Consider the following 26,580-nt stretch of genomic DNA (forward strand, 5'->3'; position numbering starts at 1 on the left):
GCATGTATATTCATTAAAACACCTTTAACATGTAAACAAAAACGGCAAAAAAATAAATAAATAAATTATATACTGTATATATCAATGTATGTATATATATATATATATATATATATATATATATGTGTGTGTGTGTGTGTGTGTATATATATATATATATATATATATATATATATATATATATATATATATGTGTGTGTGTATGTTACTCATCAGTTACTCAGTACTTGAGTAGTTTTTTTACAACATACTTTTTACTTTTACTCAAGTAAATATTTGGGTGACTACTCCTTACTTTTACTTGAGTAATAAATCTCTAAAGTAACAGTACTCTTACTTGAGTACAATTTCTGGCTACTCTACCCACCTCTGCTTATGTTTCCTAAATAAGGTGCGTATTTTTTTGTGAGAGGGCTTCTGAGGATGACGTCATCCAAATGGTGGAAGGGGCGGGGCCTCTACTTCAGCGTCCAAACGAGCAGTGGGAATGTATACTGCCCCCTGCAGGAGGACACCGACACTTGCCGCCAATGTATTTATCCGACATTAGCTAGTAGCAGCAAAAGGCGTACTTTCTGTGTTGAACTGAAGTGAAAACAGTACACATACAAAAATGTATTCGTGTTGGATATTTTTCAAAACCAAAAAATGAGGAATTAGAGGAACCAAATGTGAGAAACTACTCTCAGTTGAACTAGTGTATCGTTCTCATAGTTACTGTACTTGAACGCACCGCGCGCTTCCGCCCCTGCTTTCTTTGAAAATAAAAATCGACCCGTCGCTGACGTCAACGGCACATTGGAACGCAACACGCTGTCGAGCCGGGAGAAAATGAGCACAGATGAAGCGGTAAATGTTCACCCTTGACTTATTTTGACGTTTGAATGAATGAACGTCCATCCTGGTGGCCCGCTTTCGGTTTGGCTTCTTCTGGGGCAAAAAAAAAAAAAAGGAACCATTGGAGGCGCCCACCCCCCTGGTGGCGAAATATAGGATTGCAGTTTTACAGTGCTACACATTGTTAAAAAAGTAGGTTGTTCTGTCTCCAACGACGATTGTCGATAACAAAAACACTCTTTTAGTTTGTATACATGTGTTTATTAGATAATTATGTGCTATACATCACTTTTTGACAGCATTTCACAAATAGAAGAATGAATAGATTCATTGAAAAACAAAATATGAGTCTGTTTGCTGCAATGCGCACTTATTCTTCCTGAGATTGAATAGGTACACACCCATGGAGGGTGTAGTAAAATGTGTAGGGTGTTTTTAAAGAGGACGTGGACAATAAAACGTCAAATCAAAGTCAACATTCCGCTTCAGTTGTGGACGCCGCTTGCAATGTCGCGGCACCGCCAGCAGGGGCGCCGTTGTCTGCTTGAATAGCCATAAGCGGGGGAGAGGTGCATGAAATGGAGAAAAATGGCGGATCATGTGCAGGTAAGTGGAGCTTTCACGTTTTTCTAACTGCCGCTCCCCGCACACGTGCGGGACACCGTTGAAAAGCGGACGCGGGCGTCGCGTCCCGGGCGAGGGGGCGACGGTGTGTGTCCGCTGGGAGGACGCGGGACGGCGGCCCGCCGAATGGAGAAGGACGAGGCCGCTCGTGTTGACTTGTGGGCCTGCTGTCATCGCGCAGGCTGCCGCTTGTTAGCTCGCTAGCGGCGTGGACACTTTTTCCCCCCACTCCGACCGCGGCCGTGAAGCGTCACCGAGCGCGGAGGATTCGGACCCGCGCCACCCGGTGTCGGTTGGCCGGCGGGACCGCGCGGCGGTAGGGCGAGTGTTTAACGCTGGCATTTGAGTCGGGTAAACAATGGACGCGTTAGGTCGCTGGAGCTAACCGCTTTCACCTGTCCGCTCGGCACCGCTGAGAGGCGCAATGTGAGGCGGAATGGCCACTTTTCTGCTTTTTATTCAATCTCCGATTGACTTTTTCCCAACTGTTATCAAGTCCAACCTCTCCGTTAGCAAGCCGTGCTAACTTTAGCATCAACTTCTCCCGCCCGACCCTTTGGTAAACATCCTCGTGTTTGACTAAACGTGTGTTGTACGACTAGTGAATCCAGACAAATCTCGGGGGGGAGAAACAAAAAATAACAATTGCGACGATTCCAATGTCGACTTTTGTTTATCATCGTTACCAAGCAGCGATGTGTTGTTTAGCTAGCTGGTAGCTAAGCTAGCCACTGACGGCAAAAGCCCACAAACTAGCGATCGAAGGAGAGTTTGGGTCAATTCTAAAGTCGATACACTTAATGGATGAAGGCAAATCTTTTAGGAGTTGGTCGCGTGACTGGTGGGACTGGGTGTTGTTGATAAATGTGTGAATACCAGAGGTGGGTAGAGTAGCCAGAAATTGTACTCAAGTAAGAGTACTGTTACTTTAGAGATTTATTACTCAAGTAAAAGTAAGGAGTAGTCACCCAAATATTTACTTGAGTAAAAGTATGTTGTGAAAAAACTACTCAAGTACTGAGTAACTGATGAGTAACATACACTCTCATATATATATATATATATATATATATATATATATATATATATATATATATATATATATATATATATATATATATATATATATATATATATATATATATATATTAGAGATGCGCGGATAGGCAATTATTTCATCCGCAACCGCATCAGAAAGTCGTAACATTGATCAGAACCGCATCCGCCCGCACCCGCCTGTTGTTATATATCTAATATAGACGATGCAAGGCATTAGTGAGGTTATAAAGCTTTTGCCTGTTAAAGAAAGGAGACTGATCCAATGCAGCGCAGACATTCGCGTGCCACGCTGTCACGACCCAGACGCACACCAGTGCGCAATCATATGGGAGCCGCGCTGAGCGCACCTCCAAGCGCGTCTCGCTGCCGGCGACGGCCGCGTATGAGCCCGACGCTCCAGCGCCATCCATTTTCAGGGCTAGTTGATTCGGCAGGTGGGTTGTTACACACTCCTTAGCGGGTTCCGACTACTGTACTGAGTAACTGATGAGTAACATACACACTCATATATATATATATATATATATATATATATATATATATATATATATATATATATATATATGTCTTAATAAGGTTATCCAAAAAATAGTGCTCGATACCGTAGTAGAGCGCAATATATGTATGTGTGGGAAAAAAAATCACAAGACTACTTCATCTCTACAGGCCTGTTTCATGAGGGGTTCCCTCAATCATTAGGAGAATTTCCCCCCCCACACATACCGTATTTTCCGCACTATTAGCCGCACCTAAAAACCACAAATTTACTCAAAAGCTGACAGTGCGGCTTATAACCCGGTGCGCTTTATATATGGATTAATATTAAGATTCATTTTCATAAAGTTTAGGTCTCGCAACTACGGTAAACAGCCGCCATCTTTTTTCCCCGTAGAAGAGGAAGCGCTTCTTCTTCTACGGTAAGCAACCGCCAAGGTAAGCACCCGCCCCCATAGAAGAGGAAGCGCTTCTTCTTCTACTGTAAGCAACCACCCGCCCCCGTAGAAGAAGAAGGGCGCGGATATTACGTTTCATTTCATTTGTGTGTTTACATCTGTAAAGACCACAAAATGGCTCCTATTAAGAGACACGCGTACAACGCAGAATTCAAACTCAAGGCAATAAGTCACGCAGTAGAACACGGAAATAGAGCAGCAAGGTAGAGGAAGCAACAAGATGACCTGCGCCACTAAGACAGGGAGACAGCGCCGGACGACATACGCCAACATCTGCCAGTGGATTGTAAATGCCTGGGCGGATATATCGGTCTCAACTGTGGTCCGAGCTTTCCGGAAGGCAGGATTCATGGAACTGCTGGAAAAACAACAGCAACATTGACTCTAATGACTTCGACGAGACGGAGCCGGCCATTTTGGATGCCGTATTCGCCCAACTTTTTAATTCAGACACTGAAGAAGAATTCGAGGGATTTATGGATGAGGAATAATTTCAGAAAGTGAGCTTTAAATGTTTATTTTGTGTGTTGTGTGACATTAACGTTCGAGCAACGTTGAGTTATTGATGTTGCTATTGCTCTGCAGTAATTTGAGTGTTACTATTTTTGTGATTGCACATTTGCACATTACATTTTGGGGGTGAACAGAGTTGTTAGAACGCTGGTTTGTAATATATTATTGAAGTTTGACTGACCTATCTGACTGTTTTTTTGACATTCCCTTTAGCGCAGCGTAGGCGCGGCTAATAACCCGGGGCGGCTTATAGTGCGGAAAATACGGTACATATATATATATATATATATATCTATTAGAGATGCGCGGATAGGCAATTATTTCATCCGCAACCGCATCAGAAAGTCGTCAACCATCCGCCATCCACCCGATGTAACATTTGATCAGAACCGCACCCGCCCGTTGTTATATATCTAATATAGACGATGCAAGGCATTAGTGAGGTTATAAAGCTTTTGCCTGTTAAAGAAAGGAGACTGATCCAATGCAGCACAGACATTCGCGTGCCCCGCTGTCACGACCCAGACGCACACCAGTGCGCAATCATATGGGAGCCGCGCTGAGCGCACCTCCAAGCGCGTCTCGCTGCCGGCGACGGCCGCGTATGAGCCCGACTCTCCAGCGCCATCCATTTTCAGGGCTAGTTGATTCGGCAGGTGGGTTGTTACACACTCCTTAGCGGGTTCCGCCTTCCATGGCCACCGTCTAGCTGCTGTCTACATCAACCAGGGTGAGCCCCACCCCTTTCGTGAGCGCACTGCGCGCGGAGTGACCCCTGTTACGAGCCCCCGGCCACGGGGGTGGCGGGCAGGTAACACCCCAATAAGTTTTTCAACTTGTTTAAGTCAGGTCATGTGACCGCCTGGCTCTGTTTGATTGGTCCAACGTCACCAGTGACTGCATCTGATTGGTGGAACGGAGTGAACGTCACCAGTGACTGTATTTGTTGAAACGCAGGCACTATGAAGGTCTGTCTGACAGACCAAAACAAACAAAGCGTGCATTAACAGATCGATAAAAATTAGTAGCGAGTAGCGAGCTGAATGTAGATAAAAGTAGCGGAGTAAAAGTAGCGTTTCTTCTCTATAAATATACTCAAGTAAAAGTAAAAGTATGTTGCATTAAAACTACTCTTAGAAGTACAATTTATCCCAAAAGTTACTCAAGTAGATGTAACGGAGTAAATGTAGCGCGTTACTACCCACCTCTGATTGTGCCATACACTTAATGGATGAAGGCAAATCTTTTAGGAGTTGGTCGCGTGACTGGTGGACTGGGTGTTGTTGATAAATGTGTGAATACCAGAGGTGGGTAGAGTAGCCAGAAATTGTACTCAAGTAAGAGTACTGTTACTTTAGAGATTTATTACTCAAGTAAAAGTAAGGAGTAGTCACCCAAATATTTACTTGAGTAAAAGTAAAAAGTATGTTGTGAAAAAACTACTCAAGTACTGAGTAACTGATGAGTAACATACACACTCATATATATACAGGTAAAAGCCAGTAAATTAGAATATTTTGAAAAACTTGATTTATTTCAGTAATTGCATTCAAAGGGTGTAACTTGTACATTATATTTATTCATTGCACACAGACTGATGCATTCAAATGCTTATTTCATTTAATTTTGATGATTTGAAGTGGCAACAAATGAAAATACAAAATTGCGTGTGTCACAAAATTAGAATATTACTTAAGGCTAATACAAAAAAGGGATTTTTAGAAATGTTGGCCAACTGAAAAGTATGAAAATGAAAAATATGAGCATGTACAATACTCAATACTTGGTTGGAGCTCCTTTTGCCTCAATTACTGCGTTAATGCGGCGTGGCATGGAGTCGATGAGTTTCTGGCACTGCTCAGGTGTTATGAGAGCCCAAGTTGCTCTGATAGTGGCCTTCAACTCTTCTGCGTTTTTGGGTCTGGCATTCTGCATCTTCCTTTTCACAATACCCCACAGATTTTCTATGGGGCTAAGGTCAGGGGAGTTGGCGGGCCAATTTAGAACAGAAATACCATGGTCCGTAAACCAGGCACGGGTAGATTTTGCGCTGTGTGCAGGCGCCAAGTCCTGTTGGAACTTGAAATCTCCATCTCCATAGAGCAGGTCAGCAGCAGGAAGCATGAAGTGCTCTAAAACTTGCTGGTAGACGGCTGCATTGACCCTGGATCTCAGGAAACAGAGTGGACCGACACCAGCAGATGACATGGCACCCCAAACCATCACTGATGGTGGAAACTTTACACTAGACTTCAGGCAACGTGGATCCTGTGCCTCTCCTGTCTTCCTCCAGACTCTGGGACCTCGATTTCCAAAGGAAATGCAAAATTTGCATGGTTGGGTGATGGTTTGGGGTGCCATGTCATCTGCTGGTGTCGGTATATATATATATTAGAGATGCGCGGATAGGCAATTATTTCATCCGCAACCGCATCAGAAAGTCGTCAACCATCCGCCATCCACCCGATGTAACATTTGATCAGAACCGCATCCGCCCGCACCCGCCCGTTGTTATATATCTAATATAGACTGATCCAATGCAGGACAGACATTCGCGTGCCCCGCTGTCACGACCCAGACGCACACCAGTGCGCAATCATATGGGAGCCGCGCTGAGCGCACCTCCAAGCGCGTCTCGCTGCCGGCGACGGCCGGGTATATGGGCCCGACGCTCCAGCGCCATCCATTTTCAGGGCTAGTTGATTCGGCAGGTGGGTTGTTACACACTCCTTAGCGGGTTCCGACTTCCATGGCCACCGTCCTAGCTGCTGTCTATATCAACCAGGGTGTGCCCCACCCCTTTCGTGAGCGCACTGCGCGTGGAGTGACCCCTGTTACGCGCCCCCGGCAATGGGGGTGGCGGGCAGGTAAGCTGCGCGGGCGGAGCGCGCGGAGTGACCCCTGTTACGAGCCCCCGGCAATGGGGGTGGCGGGCAGGTAAGCTGCTTACCTGCTGCGCATGACGCCGGCCGCGGCGAAGGCGGACGAGGCGGGGTGTCGGTGCGGTGGTGACCCTGGACGTGCGTCGGGCCCTTCTCGCGGATCGCCTCAGCTACGGCTCCCGGTGGGGCCCTCTCGGGGGAAGGGGCCTCGGTCCCGGACCCTGGCGAGGCGTCCCTTCTCCGCTCCGTAAAAGTGTCCATCTCTTTTTCTTTTTTTTCTTCTGTTGTGGCATATGCTGCAGGTGCCTGCTCGTTTTTCGTATGTGGGTAACAACATTTAACTATGTATATATATTTCCGAATTGGTTTAACTGCCACCCGCCTGAATCTATTTAAAATCTATTTTTAATTTTTTTCAACCGCCCGACCCGACCCGCGGATAAAATCAAATTTTTTTAAATTTCATCCGCGGATAATCCGCGGACTCCGCGGTTGTGCCCGCAAACCGCGCATCTCTAATATATATATATATATATATATATATATATATATATATATATATATATATATATATATATATATATATATATATATGTGTGTATATATATATATATATATGTGTGTATATATATATATATATATATATGTGTATATATATATATATATATATATATATGTGTATATATATATATATATATATATATATATATATATATATATATATATGTGTGTATATATATATATATATATATATGTGTGTATATATATATATATATATATATATATATATATATATATATATATATATATATATATATATATATATATATACCGTATTTTCCGCACCATAAGGCGCCCTGGGTTATAAGCCGCGCCTTCAATGAACGGCATATTTCAAAACTTTGTCCACCTATAAGCCGCCCCGTGTTATAAGCCGCATCTAACTGCGCTAAAGGAATGTCAAAAAAACAGTCAGATAGGTCAGTCAAACTTTAATAATATATTAAAAACCAGCGTTCTAACAACTCTGCAAATGTGCAATCAATAAGCATCAATAACTTAATGTTGCTCGAACGTTAATGTCACAACACACAAAATAAACATAACGCTCACTTTCTGAAGTTATTCTTCATTCATAAATCCCTCGAATTCTTCTCCTTCGGTGTCCTAATTAAAAAGTTGGGCGAATACGGGATCCAAAATGGCTGGCTCCATCTCGTCGCAGTTCTGTGAATCCTGCCGTCCGGAAAGCTCGGACCACAGTTGTGACCGAAATATCCGCCCAGGCATTTACGATCCACTGGCAGATGTTGGCGTATGTCGTCCGGCGCTGTCTCCCTGTCTTAGTGAAGGTGTGTTCGCCTTCGGTCATCCATTGTTCCCACGCCGTTCGCAGTCGTGCTTTAAATGCCCTGTTGACACCAATATCGAGCGGTTGGAGTTCTTTGGTTAAATATTGCCTTAAGTTTAAATTCTGCGTTATACGCGTGTCGCTTAGTAGGAGCCATTTTGTGGTCTTTACAGATGTAAACACACAAATGAAATGAAACGCAATATCCGGGGGATTCTCTTCTATGGGGGCGGGTGGTTGCTTACAGTAGAAGAAGAAGCGCTTCCTCTTCTATGGGGGCGGGTGCTTACCTTGGCGGTTGCTTACCATAGAAGAAGAAGCGCTTCCTCTTCTACGGGGAAAAAAGATGGCGGCTGTTTACCGTAGTTGCGAGACCGAAACTTTATGAAAATAAATATTTATATTAATCCATATATAAGTCGCACCGGGTTATAAGCCGCACTGTCAGCTTTTGTGAAAATTTGTGGTTTTTAGGTGCGGCTTATAGTGCGGAAAATACGGTACATGTTAAAGGTGTTTTAATGAATATACATGCATGTTTAGCACATATAGATTCTTTTCTTTCATGAAGACAAGAATATAAGTTGGTGTATTACCTGATTCTGATGACTTGCATTGATTGTAATCAGACAGTAGTGCTGATAGCGTCCACGTTTTCAAATGGTGGAGAAAAAAAGTTCCTCCTTTCTGTCTAATACCACATGAAAGTGGTTGGTTTTTGGCTTCTTATTTGTACAGCTTCCATATTCGTTTTTATACACTTTACAAGAAATACATTGGCGGTAGAGATGCGCGGATAGGCAATTATTTCATCCGCAACCGCATCAGAAAGTCGTCAACCATCCGCCATCCACCCGCCCTAACATTTAATCAGAACCGCATCCGCCCGCACCCGCCTGTTGTTATATATCTAATATAGACGATGCAAGGCATTAGTGCGGTTATAAAGCTTTTGCCTGTTAAAGAAAGGAGACTGATCCAATGCAGCACAGACATTCGCGTGCCACGCTGTCACGGCCCAGACGCACACCAGTGCGCAATCATATGGGAGCCGCGCTGAGCGCACCTCCAAGCGCGTCTCGCTGCCGGCGACGGCCGGGTATATGGGCCCGACGCTCCAGCGCCATCCATTTTCAGGGCTAGTTGATTCGGCATGGGTTGTTACACACTCCTTAGCGGGTTCCGACTTACATGGCCACCGTCCTGCTGTCTATATCAACCAGGGTGAGCCCCACCCCTTTCGTGAGCGCACTGCGCGCGGAGTGACCCCTGTTACGCGCCCCCGGCAATGGGGGTGGCGGGCAGGTAAGCTGCGCGGGCGGAGCGCGCGGAGTGACCCCTGTTACGAGCCCCCGGCCACGGGGGTGGCGGGCAGGTAACACCCCAATAAGTTTTTCAACTTGTTTAAGTCAGGTCATGTGACCGCCTGGCTCTGTTTGATTGGTGGAACGGAGTGAACGTCACCAGTGACTGTATTTGTTGAAACGCAGGCACTATGAAGGTCTGTCTGACAGACCAAAACAAACAAAGCGTGCATTAACAGATCGATAAAAATTAGTAGCGAGTAGCGAGCTGAATGTAGATAAAAGTAGCGGAGTAAAAGTAGCGTTTCTTCTCTATAAATATACTCAAGTAAAAGTAAAAGTATGTTGCATTAAAACTACTCTTAGAAGTACAATTTATCCCAAAAGTTACTCAAGTAGATGTAACGGAGTAAATGTAGCGCGTTACTACCCACCTCTGATTGTGCCATACACTTAATGGATGAAGGCAAATCTTTTAGGAGTTGGTCGCGTGACTGGTGGACTGGGTGTTGTTGATAAATGTGTGAATACCAGAGGTGGGTAGAGTAGCCAGAAATTGTACTCAAGTAAGAGTACTGTTACTTTAGAGATTTATTACTCAAGTAAAAGTAAGGAGTAGTCACCCAAATATTTACTTGAGTAAAAGTATGTTGTGAAAAAACTACTCAAGTACTGAGTAACTGATGAGTAACATACACACTCACATATATATATATACCGTATTTTCCGCACCATAAGGCGCCCTGGGTTATAAGCCGCGCCTTCAATGAACGGCATATTTCAAAACTTTGTCCACCTATAAGCCGCCCCGTGTTGTAAGCCGCATCTAACTGCGCTAAAGGAATGTCAAAAAAACAGTCAAATAGGTCAGTCAAACTTTAATAATATATTAAAACCAGCGTGATGTGGGCGCGCATGGAGTCGTATATCAACATGGACGGAGCTGCGTGAAAAAAGCCACCCGGCCTCTTCGCGTAAACTTAAACTTACCTTAACCACTCGCTCATCTTTTCTTCATCCATCCCTTCGAGTTAGCTTTTATGATGACGCCGGCTGGAAAGGTCTCTTTTGGCAAGGTCTTCCTTTTGAATATCACCATGGGTGGAAGTTTCTGGCCATTAGCATGGCAAGCTAGAACCACAGTGAAGGATGACTTCTCATTCCCTGTGGTGCGAATATTCACCGTACGTGCTCCCGTTGTATCCACAGTGCGGTTCACAGGAATATCAAAAGTCAGTGGAACCTCGTCCATGTTGATAATGTTCTCTGGCCGGATCTTTTTTTCAGCTATCTTGTTTTTACAATATGCACGGAAAGTAGCCAGCTTTTCTTGAAAGTCTTTAGGCAGTTGCTGTGAAATAGTAGTCCGTGTGCGGATGGAGAGATTGCGTCTTTTCATGAACCGGAAACCTGTCGCTTAGTAGGAGCCATTTTGTGGTCTTTACAGATGTAAACACACAAAGGAAATGAAACGTACGGTAATATCCGCGCGCTTTTTCTTCTTCTACGCGGGCGGGTGGTTGCTTACAGTAGAAGAAGAAGCGCTTCCTGTTCTATGGGGGCGGGTGCTTACCTTGGCGGTTGCTTGCGTAGAAGAAGAAGCGCTTCCTGTTCTACCGGGAAAAAAGATGGCGGCTGTTTACCGTAGTTGCGAGATCGAAACTTTATGAAAATGAATCGTAATATTAATCCATATATAAAGCGCACCGGGTTATAAGGCGCACTGTCAGCTTTTGAGAAAATTAGTGGTTTTTAGGTGCGGCTAATAGTGCGGAAAATACGGTATATATATATATACATACAGTATATAATTTATATGTATTTATTTTGCTGTTTTTGTTTACATGTTAAAGGTGTTTTAATGAATATACATGCATGTTTAACACATATAGATTCCTTTCTTTCATGAAGACTACAATATAAGTTGGTGTATTACCTGATTCTGATGACTTGCGTTGATTGTAATCAGACAGTAGTGATGATAACGTCCACGTTTTCAAATGGAGGAGAAGAAAAGTTCCTCCTTTCTGTCTAATACCACATGAAAGTGGTGGGTTTTTGGCATCTTATTTGTCCAGCATCCATATTCGTTTTTATACACTTTACAAGAAATACATTGGCGTCAAACTCCGTAGCTTGCTAGCTTGTTTTGCGCTGGCTTTCGGAGACTCTTATTTTGAAAGCGCAGGCGCGATGGAGCGGCACTTTTATTGTGAAAACAGGAACGTCCTCATGTGCAGTCAGTCATTAGGCTTTTGACGGGATGTACGGTTGAAATAAAAAAGTATCTTTTTTCCTTCACACTTTTGATTGATTGATTGGAACTTTTATTAGTAGATTGCACAGTACAGTACATATTCCGTACAATTGACCACTAAATGGTAACACCCCAATAAGTTTTTCAACTTGTTTAAGTCAGGTCATGTGACCACCTGGCTCTGTTTGATTGGTCCAACGTCACCAGTGACTGCATCTGATTGGTGGAACGAAGTGAAACGTCACCAGTAAGGCAGGCACTTTGAAGGTCTGTCTGACAGACCAAAACAAACAAAGCGTGCATTAACAGATCGATAAAAATTAGTAGCGAGTAGCGAGCTGAATGTAGATAAAAGTAGCGGAGTAAAAGTAGCGTTCCTTCTCTATAAATATACTTAAGTAAAAGTAAAAGTATGTTGCATTAAAACTACTCTTAGAAGTACAATTTATCCCAAAAGTTACTCAAGTAGATGTAACGGAGTAAATGTAGCGCGTTACTACCCACCTCTGGTGAATACACTCAACCCACACAGGGTGTTCACCTTTTAAGTCTAAAAGTTAAAGTACCAATGATTGTCACTAGGGATGATGTTCGAAACCGGTTCTCCCGATTGTTCGATAAGAAAAGAACCGATTCCATGGATTGGAATCCCTTTTTGAGAACCGGTGCCCGTTATCGAGGCCACTACACCGTATTTTCGCGACCATAGGGCGCACCGTATTAAAATACGCCGTGTCAGTTACGGGCAGAGGTGGGTAGTAAATTTGTGGTTTTTAGGTGCGCCTTATAGTGCGGAAAATACGGTATGTATATATATTTCCGAATTGTTTTAACTGCCACCCGCCTGAATCTATTTAAAATCTTTTTTTTTTTTTATTTCAACCGCCCGACCCGACCCGCGGATAAAATCTAATTTTTTTTTATTTCAACCGCCCGAACCGCGGATAATCCGCGGACTCCGCGGTTGTGTCCGCAAACCGCGCATCTCTACCCTATAACGTCCGCATGCTGTCCTCAGTCACGTCCGCTTTTCCTCCATATAAACAGCGTGCCGGCCCAGTCACATAACATCTATGGCTTTTGGAACTCAGTGCACACACAACAACCTATCTGGATTCCATAAGGAATCGGTTCGATTATAGAATTCGATAATGGGCTCGAACTCGATAAATTCTTAACGAACATCATCCCTAATTGTCACACACACACTAGGTGTGGCGAAATGATTCTCTGCATTTGACCCATAATCCTTGATCACCCCCTGGGAGGTGAGGGGAGCAGTGAGCAGCATCGGTGCCCGCGCCCGGGAATCATTTTTGGTGATTTAACCCCCAATTCCAACCCTTGATGCTGAGTGCCAAGCAGGGAGGTAATGGCTCCCATTTTTATAGTCTTTGGTATGACTCGGCCGGGGTTTGAACTCACGACCTACCGATCTCAGGGCGGACACTCTAATTTTGTGCCTTATGTAATGTTTAACTTGAAGTGTAACTTGTTGATCGCCGTTTAGAGACTTAGATTTAGACGTCATTCAAATTTGAACTTTACAGTACAGATAAGAACGACATTTTTTTGCATTGGCTGGTTGTAGTGCAGGATAAAGCAGCAATAAGGTGCAGATATAAATACATAGATTACAGTACAGATAAATATCAATCAATCAAAGTTTACTTATATAGCCCTAAATCACAAGTGTCTCAAAGGGCTGCACAAGCCACGACAACATCCTCTGCTCAGATCCCTCATCAGGGCAAGGAAAAACTCAACCCAATGGGCTACAATGAGAAACCTTGGAGGGTACCGGGCGTCCGGTGCAATGGACGTTGAGTGGATCTAGATAATTTTGTGAGAGTCCAGTCCATAGTGGATATAACATAATAATGTGAGAGTCCAGTCCATAGTGGATCTAACATAATATTGTGAGAGTCCAGTCCATAGTGGATCTAACATAATAGTGTGAGTCCAGTCCATAGTGGATCTAACATAATAGTGTGAGTCCAGTCCATAGTGGATCTAACATAATAGTGAGAGTCCAGTCCATAGTGGATCTAACATAATAGTGAGAGTCCAGTCCATAGTGGATCTAACATAATAGTGACAGTCCAGTCCATAGTGGATCTAACATAATAGTGAGAGTCCAGTCCATAGTGGGGCCAGCAGGAGATCATCTTGAGTGGAGACAAGTCAGCAGCGCAGAGACGTCCCAAACTGATGCACAGATGAGTAGTCCACCCCGGGTCCTGACTTTGAACAGCTAGCGCGTCAACTGTGGTCGCCTAATAGCCTCTCCACGCAGGAGAGGTGGGCAGAGCAGAAAAGAGACGGCAGAGCAGAAAAGAGACGGCAGATCAACTGGTCTAAAAGGGGGGTCTATTTAAAGGCTAGAGTATACAAATGAGTTTTAAGAAGTTTTAATAATTTCGCCACACCTAGTGTGTGTTTGACAATCATTGGTACTTTAACTTTTTAACTTAAAAAGTGAACCCCCTGTGTGGGTTGAGTGTATTCACACATTTATCAACAACACCCAGATGCTTCTACTGAGGTAGCATCGCTAACTGTTACCGGGAGGGCATTCCAGAGTACTAGAGCCCCAATAGAAAACGCTGTATAGCCCGCAGATTTTTTTTGGGGGCTCTGGGAATCACTAATGAGCCGGAGTTTTTTGAACGCAGATTTCTTGCTGGGACATATGGTACAATACAATCAGCAAGATAGGATGGAGCTAGACCGTTAAGTATTTTATACGTAAGTTGTAAAACCTTAAAGTCGTATCTAAAATTTTTCAATTTTTTTACTTTTTTAAAAAAATTCTAAAAAATTTAAATTTTTTCAAAAATTTTTATTTTATTTTTAAATTTGTTTAAATTTTTTTTTTTTTTTTTTTAAATATATATATATTTTTTAAAATATTTTAAACTTTTTTTAAAACTTTTTTTTAACTTTTTTTAATTAAAATATTTTTTTTTTACCCTAACCCTAAAAAAAAAATTGTAATTGTTAAAATTGTTTAAAAAAAAAATCAAAATTTTTTAAGTTGTTTAAAATTGTTTTAAAAAAATTTAAAAAAGTTAAAACATTTTTTAAAAAGTTAAAAAATTTAAAAAAATTTAAAAATTTAAAAACATTTTTAAAAAATTAAAAAAAATTGAAAATCATTTTTTACCTTGAAAATCATTTTTACCCTTGAAAAAAAAAATTTACCGTGAAAATTTTTTTTTACCTTGAAAATGATTTTTTACCTTGAAAAAAATGTTTTACCTTGAAAAAAAAAATTTACCTTGAAATTTTTTTTTACCTTGAAAATCATTTGTTTACCTTGAAAATCATTTTTAACCTTGAAAAAAAAAATGTACCTTGAAAATTTTTTTTTACCTTGAAAATCATTTTTTACCTTGAAAATCATGTTTTAACTTCAAACACTTTTTTTTGAATTTTTTAATTTTTTTTAACTTTTTGAATTTTTTTTTTTTGAATTTTTGTAAAAATTTTTGAATTTTTGATTTTTTTTTTAAAAAATTCTATTTTTTTAAATTTTTTCAAAAAAAAATATTTTATTTCTAAATTTTTAATTGTTTTTAAAAAATTTTAATTTTTTTTAAATTTTTTTTAAATTTTTAAATTTTTTTTTAATTTTTTAAAAATATTTTTAACTTTTTTTAACCAAATTTAATGAATGAATGGTCACGTGACTGGTGGACTGGGTGTTGTTGATGAATGTGTAAATACACTCAACCCACACAGAGAGTTCACTTTTTGTGCCTTTTGTAATGTTTAACTTGAAGTGTAACTTGTTGATCGCCTCATCAAACGTGGCGGTGCCATTTCATCAGGGCTCAACAGAATTTCTTGTCCCGCCGACACTTGTTTTTGTACGTGTGTGTGTGTGTGTGTGTGTGTGTGTGTGTGTGATTTTTTTCACCACCAGCTGACCTTTCAACTGGCGTCGCCATCTTGGCTGTCTCTGGGTGACTCGGCACTTTATAGTGTCTTATCATGGAGTCAAGGATTTACCGCGCATCACTTAAGTGCTGATATGTTTCGGTGTGTGAGCGCCAACGAAACACACACTCATCCTCGCCGCTTGTGTGTTTGTCATTGATAAGGGCCTCGCCCAGCTAGAGATCCTGTGCAAGCAGCTGTATGAGACCACGGACACCACCGTGCGGCACCAGGCTGAGAAGGCCCTGGTGGAGTTCACCAACAGTCCAGACTGCCTCAGCAAGTGTCAGCTGCTGCTGGAAAGAGGAAGTGTGAGTAGTAGCACACCAACACACACACAAGGAGTTTTCTGGACTGCCGTCCAACACCATGAAAGTACTGCCACTAGAAAGGACTAAAAGTTGACTTCCGGGTCTGGGTCCTTTTAGGACTTTTGGACAGTAAGGCTGCACAGTATATCATTTAAGCATGGTCATCACGAGTGTGCAATAATCATATTGCAATGTAGAATGCAATTTGTCACCGACAAATATATTCGTGATGCGGGAGCATTTCAAGCGAAGAAATGTTGGACATCTGGAGGATGCGATTTGAACTCTGTAAGATTGTTAGCTTGCCACCTTGCTCGTCAGCTAACGAGCGTGAGACAAAGTTGTGTGAAAAATTGATTGAACTCTCATTTTAGCCACCAGCTAAACTTTGTTTAAATCAACTCAAGTACTTCTTAAAGCAGCGTCAATTTGCAATGCAAGGAAGAAATGCACAATAACAAACGTCGATCGCACACTAAACACTAGTCACCGATGCGCCGGTATCATAAAAAAATTAAACGTACAATTTCGTAGACAGCTAAAATGTTAAGAATTTTATGTATTGAGTCTATTAGAATGCTATAAATGACAGTAATTAATCAATAATCCAATAATATTTCTGTGTGCAGCTTTTTTTAAAGGCATCACAAAATGCTTCAGAGTTTACCCTCCTGCCAACATACCTGTGGTAGCGTGGTCAGGGGCGTAGTTATGGGCTTGGTCACATGATGTCGTTGAATAATAATTATATTTCTTTAAAAAGGCTCGAAGAATGTATACATACATTTAAAAACATATGTTCCTATTAATTAGTTATAACCCATTTTTGAATGATTTTGCCATATTTTCAATTGGTGCTGATTATTGTACAATGTACTTTGTGGAGATTTTTTTTAAGTGTCTAGAGACTTTTAATGACTTTTTTTTATTAAACAACTAGCTCAGGGGTTGGCAACCCAAAATGTTGAAAGAGCCATATTGGACCAAAAATACAAAAACAAATCTGTCTGGAGCCGCAAAAAATTAAAAGCCATATTACATACAGATAGTGTGTCATGAGATATAAATTGAATTAAGAGGACTTAAAGGAAAGTAAATGAGCTCAAATATAGCTACAAATGAGGCATAATGATGCAATATGTACATATAGCTAGCCTAAATAGCATGTTGGCATCGATTAGCTTAGTCATGCAGTGACCAAATATGTCTGATTAGCACTCCACACAAGTCAATAACATCAACAAAACTAACCTTTGTGGATTCATGCACAACGTTAAAAGTTTGGTGGACAAAATGAGACAGAAAAAGAAGTGGCATAAAACACGTCCTAGAAAGTCGGAGAAAGTTATACATGTAAACTAGAGATGCGCGGATAGGCAATTATTTCATCCGCAACCGCATGACAAAAGTCGTCAACCATCCGCATCCACCCGAATTAACATTTAATCAACACCGCACCCGCCCGTTGTTATATATCTAATATAGACGATGCAAGGCATTAGTGAGGTTATAAAGCTTTTGCCTGTTAAAGAAAGGCGACTGATCCAATGCAGCAATCATCTGGGAGTCGCGCTGAGCGCACCTCCCAGCGCGTGGAGGTGCGATGTCCCTCGCGCCCGAGGCTTCAGCGCGCACCGCGGCGCCCATCCTACTCGTCGCGGCCTAGCCCTAGCGGCTCTCGCTGCCGGCGACGGCCGGATATGGGCCCGACGCTCCAGCGCCATCCATTTTCAGGGCTAGTTGATTCGGCAGGTGGGTTGTTACACACTCCTTAGCGGGTTCCGACTTCCATGGCCACCGTCCTGCTGTCTATATCAACCAACACCTTTTCTGGGGTATGATGAGCGTCGGCATTGGGCGCCTTAACCCGGCGTTCGGTTCATCCCGCAGCGCCAGTTCTGCTTGCCCCACCCCTTTCGTGAGCGCACTGCGCGCGGAGTGACCCCTGTTACGCGCCCCCGGCAACGGGGGTGGGGGGCAGGTAAGCTGCGCGGGCGGAGCGCGTGGAGTGACCCCTGTTACGATCCCCCGGCCACGGGGGTGGCGGGCAGGTAAGCTGCGCGGGCGGAGCGCGCGGAGTGACCCCTGTTACGAGCCCCCGGCCACGGGGGTGGCGGGCAGGTAAGCTGTTTACCTGCTGCGCGTGACGCCGGCCGCGGCGGACGAGGCGGGGTGTCGTGCGGTGGGCGCGGTGGTGACCCTGGACGTGCGTCGGGCCCTTCTCGCGGATCACCTCAGCTACGGCTCCCGGTGGGGCCCTCTCGGGGGAAGGGGCCTCGGTCCCGGACCCCGGCGAGGCGTCCCTTCTCCGCTCCGTAAAAGTGTCCATCTCTTTTTTTTTTTCTTCTTCTGTTGTGGCATATGCTGCAGGTGCCTGCTTGTTTTTCGTATGTGGGTAACAACATTTAACTATGTATATATATTTCCGAATTGGTTTAACTGCCACCCGCCTGAATCTATTTAAAATCTAATTCTTTTTTATTTCAACCGCCCGACCCGACCCGCGGATAAAATCTAATTTTTTTTAATTTCATCCGCCCGAACCGCGGATAATCCGCGGACTCCGCGGTTGTGTCCGCAAACCGCGCATCTCTAATGTAAACAAACTACGGTGAGTTCAAGGACCGCCAAAATGAGTAGGACAAAACGGCGCTCGCCAAATACTCGAATCAGTGAAGCATGTTTAATATAAACAGTGTGCTTTGTAACAATTAGGGAGGCTTGTGTCATGTTTGTCCTCCTACAGAAACCATATTAAAACAAAAAATAATTTTTTTCCCCCTCATCTTTTTCCATTTTTCATGCATTATTTAAAAAGCTCCAGAGAGCTCTAGAGCCGCGGGTTGCTGACCCCTGAACTAGCTACAAATCTAGAATCTTCTTCCGGCGTTCTAAAATGTACTTGTGTTTAGAGACTCATTGACGTCATTGAGTAATTTGCATAATTTGCTATGATATGATTTTCTCTGTTTTATATTCGCGTGGTTCGTTTTTAGTTTTTCCCCTTTTTGCAAACACCGTCCATGCCTAATAGCGTCATACTTAGTGTGATTTCTTCTGGGTGCTACAATATATTATGCTATTTTAATTTGTTTTGAAAAAATGTAGCATCTTATTCTGGTGTTATTATAGAATGTACTCGTGTTTAGAGACTTTTCTTCTGTCCCTCGATGTCCGTGACGAAAAGCGAGCTGCAGCAAGCATGATGTCACTCTAGCTTTGCGCTGCTCCAGTTGGATTTGTCTTCTACAAGGTGTGGCTACAATTTTGCCGTGACGGTGCACCACCATCAGTTACATTAAGGGGAAACCCCGCATGAGGGTGGTGTGATGGCAAAAAAAAAAAAAAAGATAACGTCTGACCTCGTTTTTTTCAACTGGGGAAAAAAATGCACTTTCAGAGGTTCAATATTTATTTAAGTTACATTTTTGCTTACAGAAATATGACCATTTTATTTATTTTTTTATTCATTCAGGATAACAGTTATATACCTTCCATTTACAGTACAATGCTAAATAATTCTACAGTAATGCCAAATAAATGGTTACTTGCATCATTATTAATATTATCACATTACATCATAATTGTATACTTTATATCGGCAAATTATTGTGTTTAAGAGCATGATGGTCTTTCTGCATAAAGCCAAATATATTTTTTCAGTAAATTATTGTATATTGTTTTAATGTATGTGCTGATTGACAGTCTAAGAGTAACGTATGGGCTACAACCCCCCCGGGCGTCCGGTGCAATGGACGTCGAGTGGATCTAGATAATATTGTGAGAGTCCAGTCCATAGTGGATCTAACATAATAGTGTGAGAGTCCAGTCCATAGTGGATCTAACATAATAGTGTGAGAGTCCAGTCCATAGTAACACTTTTTTTCCGCATTTTTATGCATTTATATCTAAAAAATAGGAAACTCGCATATTGAATCGCAATTTTGAAGAGGAAAATCGCAATTAATTTTTTCCTTAAAATCATGCTGCCCTGCACTATTTTTATATTTGTGGAGGCATACCTGCCAACTACTCCGGTTTTCTCGTAATTAGTACGGTTTTCATCAACCTATTCCGGGTTACGGTTGCAGTGATAAAAAATACGGTTTTTCATTAATTAAAAACAATTTTTTTTTAAAAAGTTTTATTCACGAAATCGCGTAACAACAATGACAATCGACACTGCTTCCCGTAACTTCCTATCGAGCCATTCCGAATGCCATGCGCGAGGCTATTTATAGCACCGCTGCCAAGCACGAGGCACCAGTTGCCATTGTTTCCAAACGAGCGAACGATCATGGAATCAGCCGGAGAAAAATCGCAAACGAGTCTTAAACCGAAAAGAAAACTGCAGTCATTCCGTGAAGAATATTCAAAAGCCTATCCGGGAATAATTATCCGTTCCAAAAAGGGTGAAAACTACGCGAATTGCACCTTGTGCAGACAAGATTTTTCGATCGGACACGGAGGAATTAGCGATGTAAAAGACCACGTTGGGACAAAAAAACACAAGTCTAATGCCGTTGCTAGCGATACAAGTGGAAAACTTTCAACGTTTTTCGTCGCCCAAACAGATTCTTTGGATGTGATGAATGCCGAAGTTTTATTTACGGAGGCAATAATTGAGCATGGACTTCCAATCGCACTGGCTGATCACATGGGACAGTTAAATGTTTGTAATGCAACATTTAAAAATCATTACGCGGTGATCGCGGTCCCAAAAATAAACTTTTCTTGCATGATAATGTCCAGAAAAACTCACTTTATATTACTATAGAGTCCTTTTAACGAATGAGTTTGATGGTTTATCACAAACCTTAAATGAAAGAAGTCCTTTGTTCTCCTGCACCATGCATGCGCTTTGGCCTTGCTTCGTGTTTGGTGCGCAATCCTGTCGGCTGTAATTCACAGCACGTCTTTGACAACTTGATGTGGCATAAAACATTTAAAACAAAGGGGTTATAGGAACAATCACTGTCAGTGTTTTATGCCACTTCAAGTTGTCAAAGACGGTATGCTGGTGCCCGACTGCCAGAAGTGGAACAAACATTTGAAACAAAGGGGTTATAGGAACAATCACTTTCAGTGTTTTATGCCACTTCAAGTAAACTTATCATAAAGTTACTATATCATTTTTGCAGTATGATCAATCTGATAGAATACATTTGGATTTTAGCCACAAAAAGGTAATGACACCAATGTTATCTATTGGAATTGTTTAGTACTGTTATACTGTTAAAAGTGTTTATACTATTTATGCTTTCAAGTCCAAGTTGAAGAAATCTTGTTAAATGTTGACAGCATAACTACCAAAATACAGAAGTATGTCCTTAATATTTTTGCAGTGCTATTTCTGTTGAAAAGTTCAAATGATTACATTAGAGATGTGATGTGCCACTTTTCAAGTGTCTGATGGCTTCAATTAATTTTCATTAATTTTTCATATTTTGAATTCTTTTGAAAGGCTTACAAAAAAACTACATTTGAATTGTAATTCCATGCTATTGACAGGACTATTAATTTTAATGAAGTTAGCTTACCATGTTTACAGTATGATCATTGTGATAGAAATGTGAATTTTAGGCACAGAATATTTTTTACAATTGAACAAGGCAGTAGATTATACAAGCTTGGACAGAAAGTTAATGACACCAATTTGTTTTTTAATGGAATTGTTTAGTACTGTTTTACCATTTGTTTACTGTAAAAAGTGTTTATACTTTCAATTAACAAATTGAAGTCTTGTGAAAGGTTGACAGGATAACTGGCATTAACTGTCAAAATAATTTCAAACTATTGAAGATAGCTTACAGAATAAACATGTCAATCAACCCATATGATTTTTGCTGTAATATTTTTGTTTTGAAAAGTCACTGTGACTGATAGAAAAGTGATGGTTTTAGCAACATTTTAACCTGTCTGAATGCTAATAATCATTTTGCGTCGGGGGGCGAAGCTGAACCCCCCACCAGGACTTTGTCCTGGACCTACCGGGGCCTGTGGCCCCTGGACCCTGGCTACTAGGTTTTTCTGATTTCAAAAGTTGGCAGGTATGTGGAGGTTTGATGAGCGTTTGTGTCCGCAGTCGTCGTACTCTCAGCTGCTGGCCGCCACATGCTTGTCCAAACTGGTGTCTCGGACCAGCAACCCATTGCCTCTCGAACAACGCATCGACATCCGTGAGTGTGCCTTTGTGTTTGGGGGAGAGGGGGGCGGGGCTTGGAGACAGCCACACAGGCGATTTGATGTGTGCGACGTCACCGCAGGGAACTATGTGCTGAACTACCTGGCCACGCGGCCCAAGTTGGCCGCCTTCGTGACGCAGGCACTCATCCAGCTGTACGCCAGGATCACCAAGCTGGGCTGGTTCGACTCTCAGAAGGACGACTACGTCTTCAGGAATGTCATCGCTGACGTGACGCGCTTCCTACAGGTGCGTCCGGGCGGGAGCGGGGTACACCTGTGCAAAGTGACACCCCCCCTGTGTTTACAGGACAGCGTGGAGCACTGCATCATCGGCGTCACCATCCTCTCCCAGTTGACCAACGAGATCAACCAGGTAAGGGCGCCGTCCTCGCCGAACCTCGCTCAACGCCGCACGCGCAAATCGGCCACTGCCGTGCCTCGTTTCTACAGGCGGACACGACGCACCCGCTGACCAAACACAGAAAGATAGCGTCGTCCTTCCGAGACTCCTCCCTCTTTGACATCTTCACGCTCTCCTGCAACCTCCTCAAACAGGTAAGTCCAAGTAAATCAGGAGTTTCTTGTGTGATCAGTGTGAAATAAGGAAGTTTGTTGCGAGAAAAGTCAGAATTTTACTTGAAAAAGTTATACTATTATGACGGGACTTTTAGTGGACTATATCCTAGGGATGAGTACCGTATTTTCCGCACCATAAGCCGCCCTGGGTTATAAGCTGCGCCTTCAATGAACGGCATATTTCAAAACTTTGTCCACCTATAAGCCGCCCCGTGTTATAAGCCGCATCTAACTGCGCTAAAGGAATGTCAAAAAAACAGTCAGATAGGTCAGTCAAACTTTAATAATATATTAATAATATATTAAAAACCAGCGTGATGTGGGCGCACATGGAGTCGTATATCAACATGGACGGAGCTGCGTGAAAAAAGCCACCCGGCCTCTTCGCGTAAACTTACTTTAACCACTCGCTCATCTTTTTCTTTTTCTTCTTCATCCATCCATCTCTTCGAGTTAGCTTTTATGATGACGCCGGCTGGAAAGGTCTCTTTTGGCAAGGTCTTCCTTTTGAATATCACCATGGGTGGAAGTTTCTGGCCATTAGCATGGCAAGCTAGAACCACAGTGAAGGATGACTTCTCATTCCCTGTGGTGCGAATATTCACCGTACGTGCTCCCGTTGTATCCACAGTGCGGTTAGTGGAATCTCGTCCATGTTGATAATGTTCTCTGGCCGGATCTTTTTTTCAGCTATCTTGTTTTTACAATATGCACGGAAAGTAGCCAGCTTTTCTTGAAAGTCTTTAGGCAGTTGCTGTGAAATAGTAGTCCGTGTGCGGATGGAGAGATTGCGTCTTTTCATGAACCGGAAACCTGTCGCTTAGTAGGAGCCATTTTGTGGTCTTTACAGATGTAAACACACAAAGGAAATTAAACGTAATATCCGCGCGCTTCTTCTTCTTCTTCTACGCGGGCGGGTGGTTGCTTACAGTAGAAGAAGAAGCGCTTCCTGTTCTATGGGGGCGGGTGCTTACCTTGGCGGTTGCTTGCGTAGAAGAAGAAGCACTTCCTCTTCTACGGGGAAAAAAGATGGCGGCTGTTTACCGTAGTTGCGAGACCGAAACTTTATGAAAATGAATCTTAATATTAATCCATATATAAAGCGCACCGGGTTATAAGCCGCACTGTCAGCTTTTGAGTAAATTTGTGGTTTTTAGGTGCGGCTAATAGTGCGGAAAATACGGTAACTGCTGTTCACTTGTTAGATCTTGTTTCTTTATCACATTTTTGGCATGACACTAATTACAGTTGCAAGTCCAAGATGTGAAATGACAATAGTTTATCGTTTGTGTTGGTCAGTTCAAGTTTTGCTTTCTGTTGCGCCCTACAAAGTGTTAATACTGTAAGTATTATACTTATTATTAGGGTTGTGAGGGAAAAATCGATTCGAATTCAAATCGCCATTCTCACGTTGTACGATTCAGTATCGATTCTCATTTTTCAAAAATCGATTTTTTTTATTTTTTTTTATTTTATTTTTTTTTACTTTTATTAATCAATCCAACAAACCAATACACAGCAATACCATAACAATGCAATCCAGTTCCAAAACCAAACCTGACCAAGCAATACTCAGAACAGCAATAAACAGAGCAATTGAGAGGAGACACAAACATGACACAGAACAATCCAAAAGTAGTGAAACAAAAATGAATATTATCAACAACAGTATCAATATTAGTAACAATTTCAACAAAGCAGTGATTAGAAATCCCTCATTGACATTGTCATTAGACATTTACAAAAAATAAAAATAAAAAGTGTCACATTGACTTACACTTGCATCGCATCTCATAAACTTGACAACACACTGTGTCCATTATTTTCACAAAGAGACAATAAGTCATATTTTTGGTTCATTTAATAGTTAAAACAAATGTACATTATTGCAATCAGTTGATAAAACATTGTCCTTTACAATTATAAAAGCTTTTTAGAAAAATCTACTACTCTGCTTGCATGTCAGCAGACTGGGGTAGATCCTGCTGAAATCCTATGTATTGAATGAATAGAGAATTGTTTTGAATCGCGTTGAATCGGAAAAAAATCGATTTATAATCGACTTGTGACCCCAAGAATCGATATTGAATCGAATCGTGGGACACCCAAAGATTCGCAGCCCTACTTATTATGCACAAGGTATTTGCTTGTAAGGTGCAACTCAGTTGTAGTTTTCATTAGCAAATTTGGAGGTGTTGAAATCGCCATGTAAAATTGCTACCGGGTAATGCTAATCGGTAGCATGTCAATAGCAAAGCCAATATATATTAGCATTCAGCTAGTGCATTTTAGGAAGAGTTGAGCTTTACTTTACTTATGTTGGAGCCTTTTTTTTAAGTAAATTTCTTTGTTGGGATTGAGAATTCCTACTATCCTACCAGCTAGGGATGTAACGTAACAATAAAGGTTATTAATGATAAAACTCCCGTATTGCTACTTTAAATGATCAAAAAATCTTGATTGATAACTGCACTTTGATGAACTCACTGACGCCAATAGATCACAAGATTTCAATGTATATGTACTTTTTGAGCACTTGCAACAATCCAGCAATAATAATGGTCACGATAACCGTGATACAGAATTTTCCTGTTGTTACTCCCAGCTAAGGAGCTCTTCAAAGCCAGCGCTAACGTTGGTCTCCAGACTGTTTAAAGGGGAACATTATCACCAGACCTATGTAAGCGTCAATATATACCTTGATTTTGCAGAAAATAGACCTTTTTTTTTTTTAACCGATTTCCGAACTCTAAATGGGTGAATTTTGGCGAATTAAATATTCGCTCTCGGAGCAATGACGTCACAACGTCACGTCGCATCGGGAAGCAATCCACCATTTTCTCACACACCGGGTCAAAACAGCTCTGTTATTTTCCGTTTTTTCGACTGTTTTCCGTACCTTGGAGACATCATGCCTCGTCGGTGTGTTGTCGGAGGGTGTAACAACACGAACAGGGACGGATTCAAGTTGCACCAGTGGCCCAAAGATGCGAAAGTGGCAAGAAATTGGACGTTTGTTCCGCACACTTTACCGACAAATGCTATGCTACGACAGAGATGGCAAGAATGTGTGGATATCCTGCGACACTCAAAGCAGATGCATTTCCAACGATAAAGTCAAAGAAATCTGCCGCCAGACCCCCATTGAATCTGCCGGAGTGTGTGAGCAATTCAGGGACAAAGGACCCTCGGTAGCACGGCAAGCAATGGCGGCAGTTTGTTCCCGCAGACGAGCGAGCTAAACCCCCCTGGATGTCTTGGCTCACACCGTCCCAAGATGATCAAGAGAAGAATATCGACCCTAGCTTCCCTGGCCTGCTGACATGAGGGTATGTCTGCAGAATATATTAATTGATGAAAATTGGGCTGTCTGCACTCTCAAAGTGCATGTTGTTGCCAAATGTATTTCATATGCTGTAAACCTAGTTCATAGTTGTTAGTTTCCTTTAATGCCAAACAAACACATACCAATCGTTGGTTAGAAGGCGATCGCCGAATTCGTCCTCGCTTTCTCCCGTGTCGCTGGCTGTCGTGTCGTTTTCGTCGGTTTCGCTTGCATACGGTTCAAACCGATATGGCTCAATAGCTTCAGTTTCTTCTTCAATTTCGTTTTCGCTACCTGCCTCCACACTACAACCATCCGTTTCAATACATTCGTAATCTGTTGAATCGCTTAAACCGCTGAAATCCGAGTCTGAATCCGAGCTAATGTCGCTATAGCTTGCTGTTCTTTCCGCCATGTTTGTTTGTGTTGGCTTCACTATGTGACGTCACAGGAAAATGGA

At 42.2% G+C, this 26,580-nt stretch overlaps 1 protein-coding gene across 5 annotated transcripts in view; it reads left to right on the plus strand.

The window, feature by feature from the left end:
- The first annotated feature begins 448 nt into the window (after positions 1–448).
- xpo7 (exportin 7) overlaps positions 449–26,580 on the plus strand; it is a 78,701-nt gene continuing 52,569 nt past the window's right edge. For 2 of the 5 annotated variants that reach the window (XM_072912074.1, XM_072912073.1), the window contains exons 1-6: positions 449–532; positions 15,887–16,033; positions 22,119–22,212; positions 22,300–22,466; positions 22,527–22,592; positions 22,670–22,774. In XM_072912074.1, coding sequence (XP_072768175.1) covers positions 488–532; positions 15,887–16,033; positions 22,119–22,212; positions 22,300–22,466; positions 22,527–22,592; positions 22,670–22,774 — 624 coding nt within the window. In that variant the 5' untranslated portion in view covers positions 449–487. Of the gene's footprint in view, positions 533–816; positions 850–1,350; positions 1,444–15,886; positions 16,034–22,118; positions 22,213–22,299; positions 22,593–22,669; positions 22,775–26,580 lie in introns of those variants that run through there. The other 3 variants (XM_072912070.1, XM_072912072.1, XM_072912071.1) reach the window with 3 other exon arrangements.

This window comes from Nerophis lumbriciformis, linkage group LG32 (assembly GCF_033978685.3).
Source record: "Nerophis lumbriciformis linkage group LG32, RoL_Nlum_v2.1, whole genome shotgun sequence".
NCBI lineage: Eukaryota > Metazoa > Chordata > Actinopteri > Syngnathiformes > Syngnathidae > Nerophis > Nerophis lumbriciformis.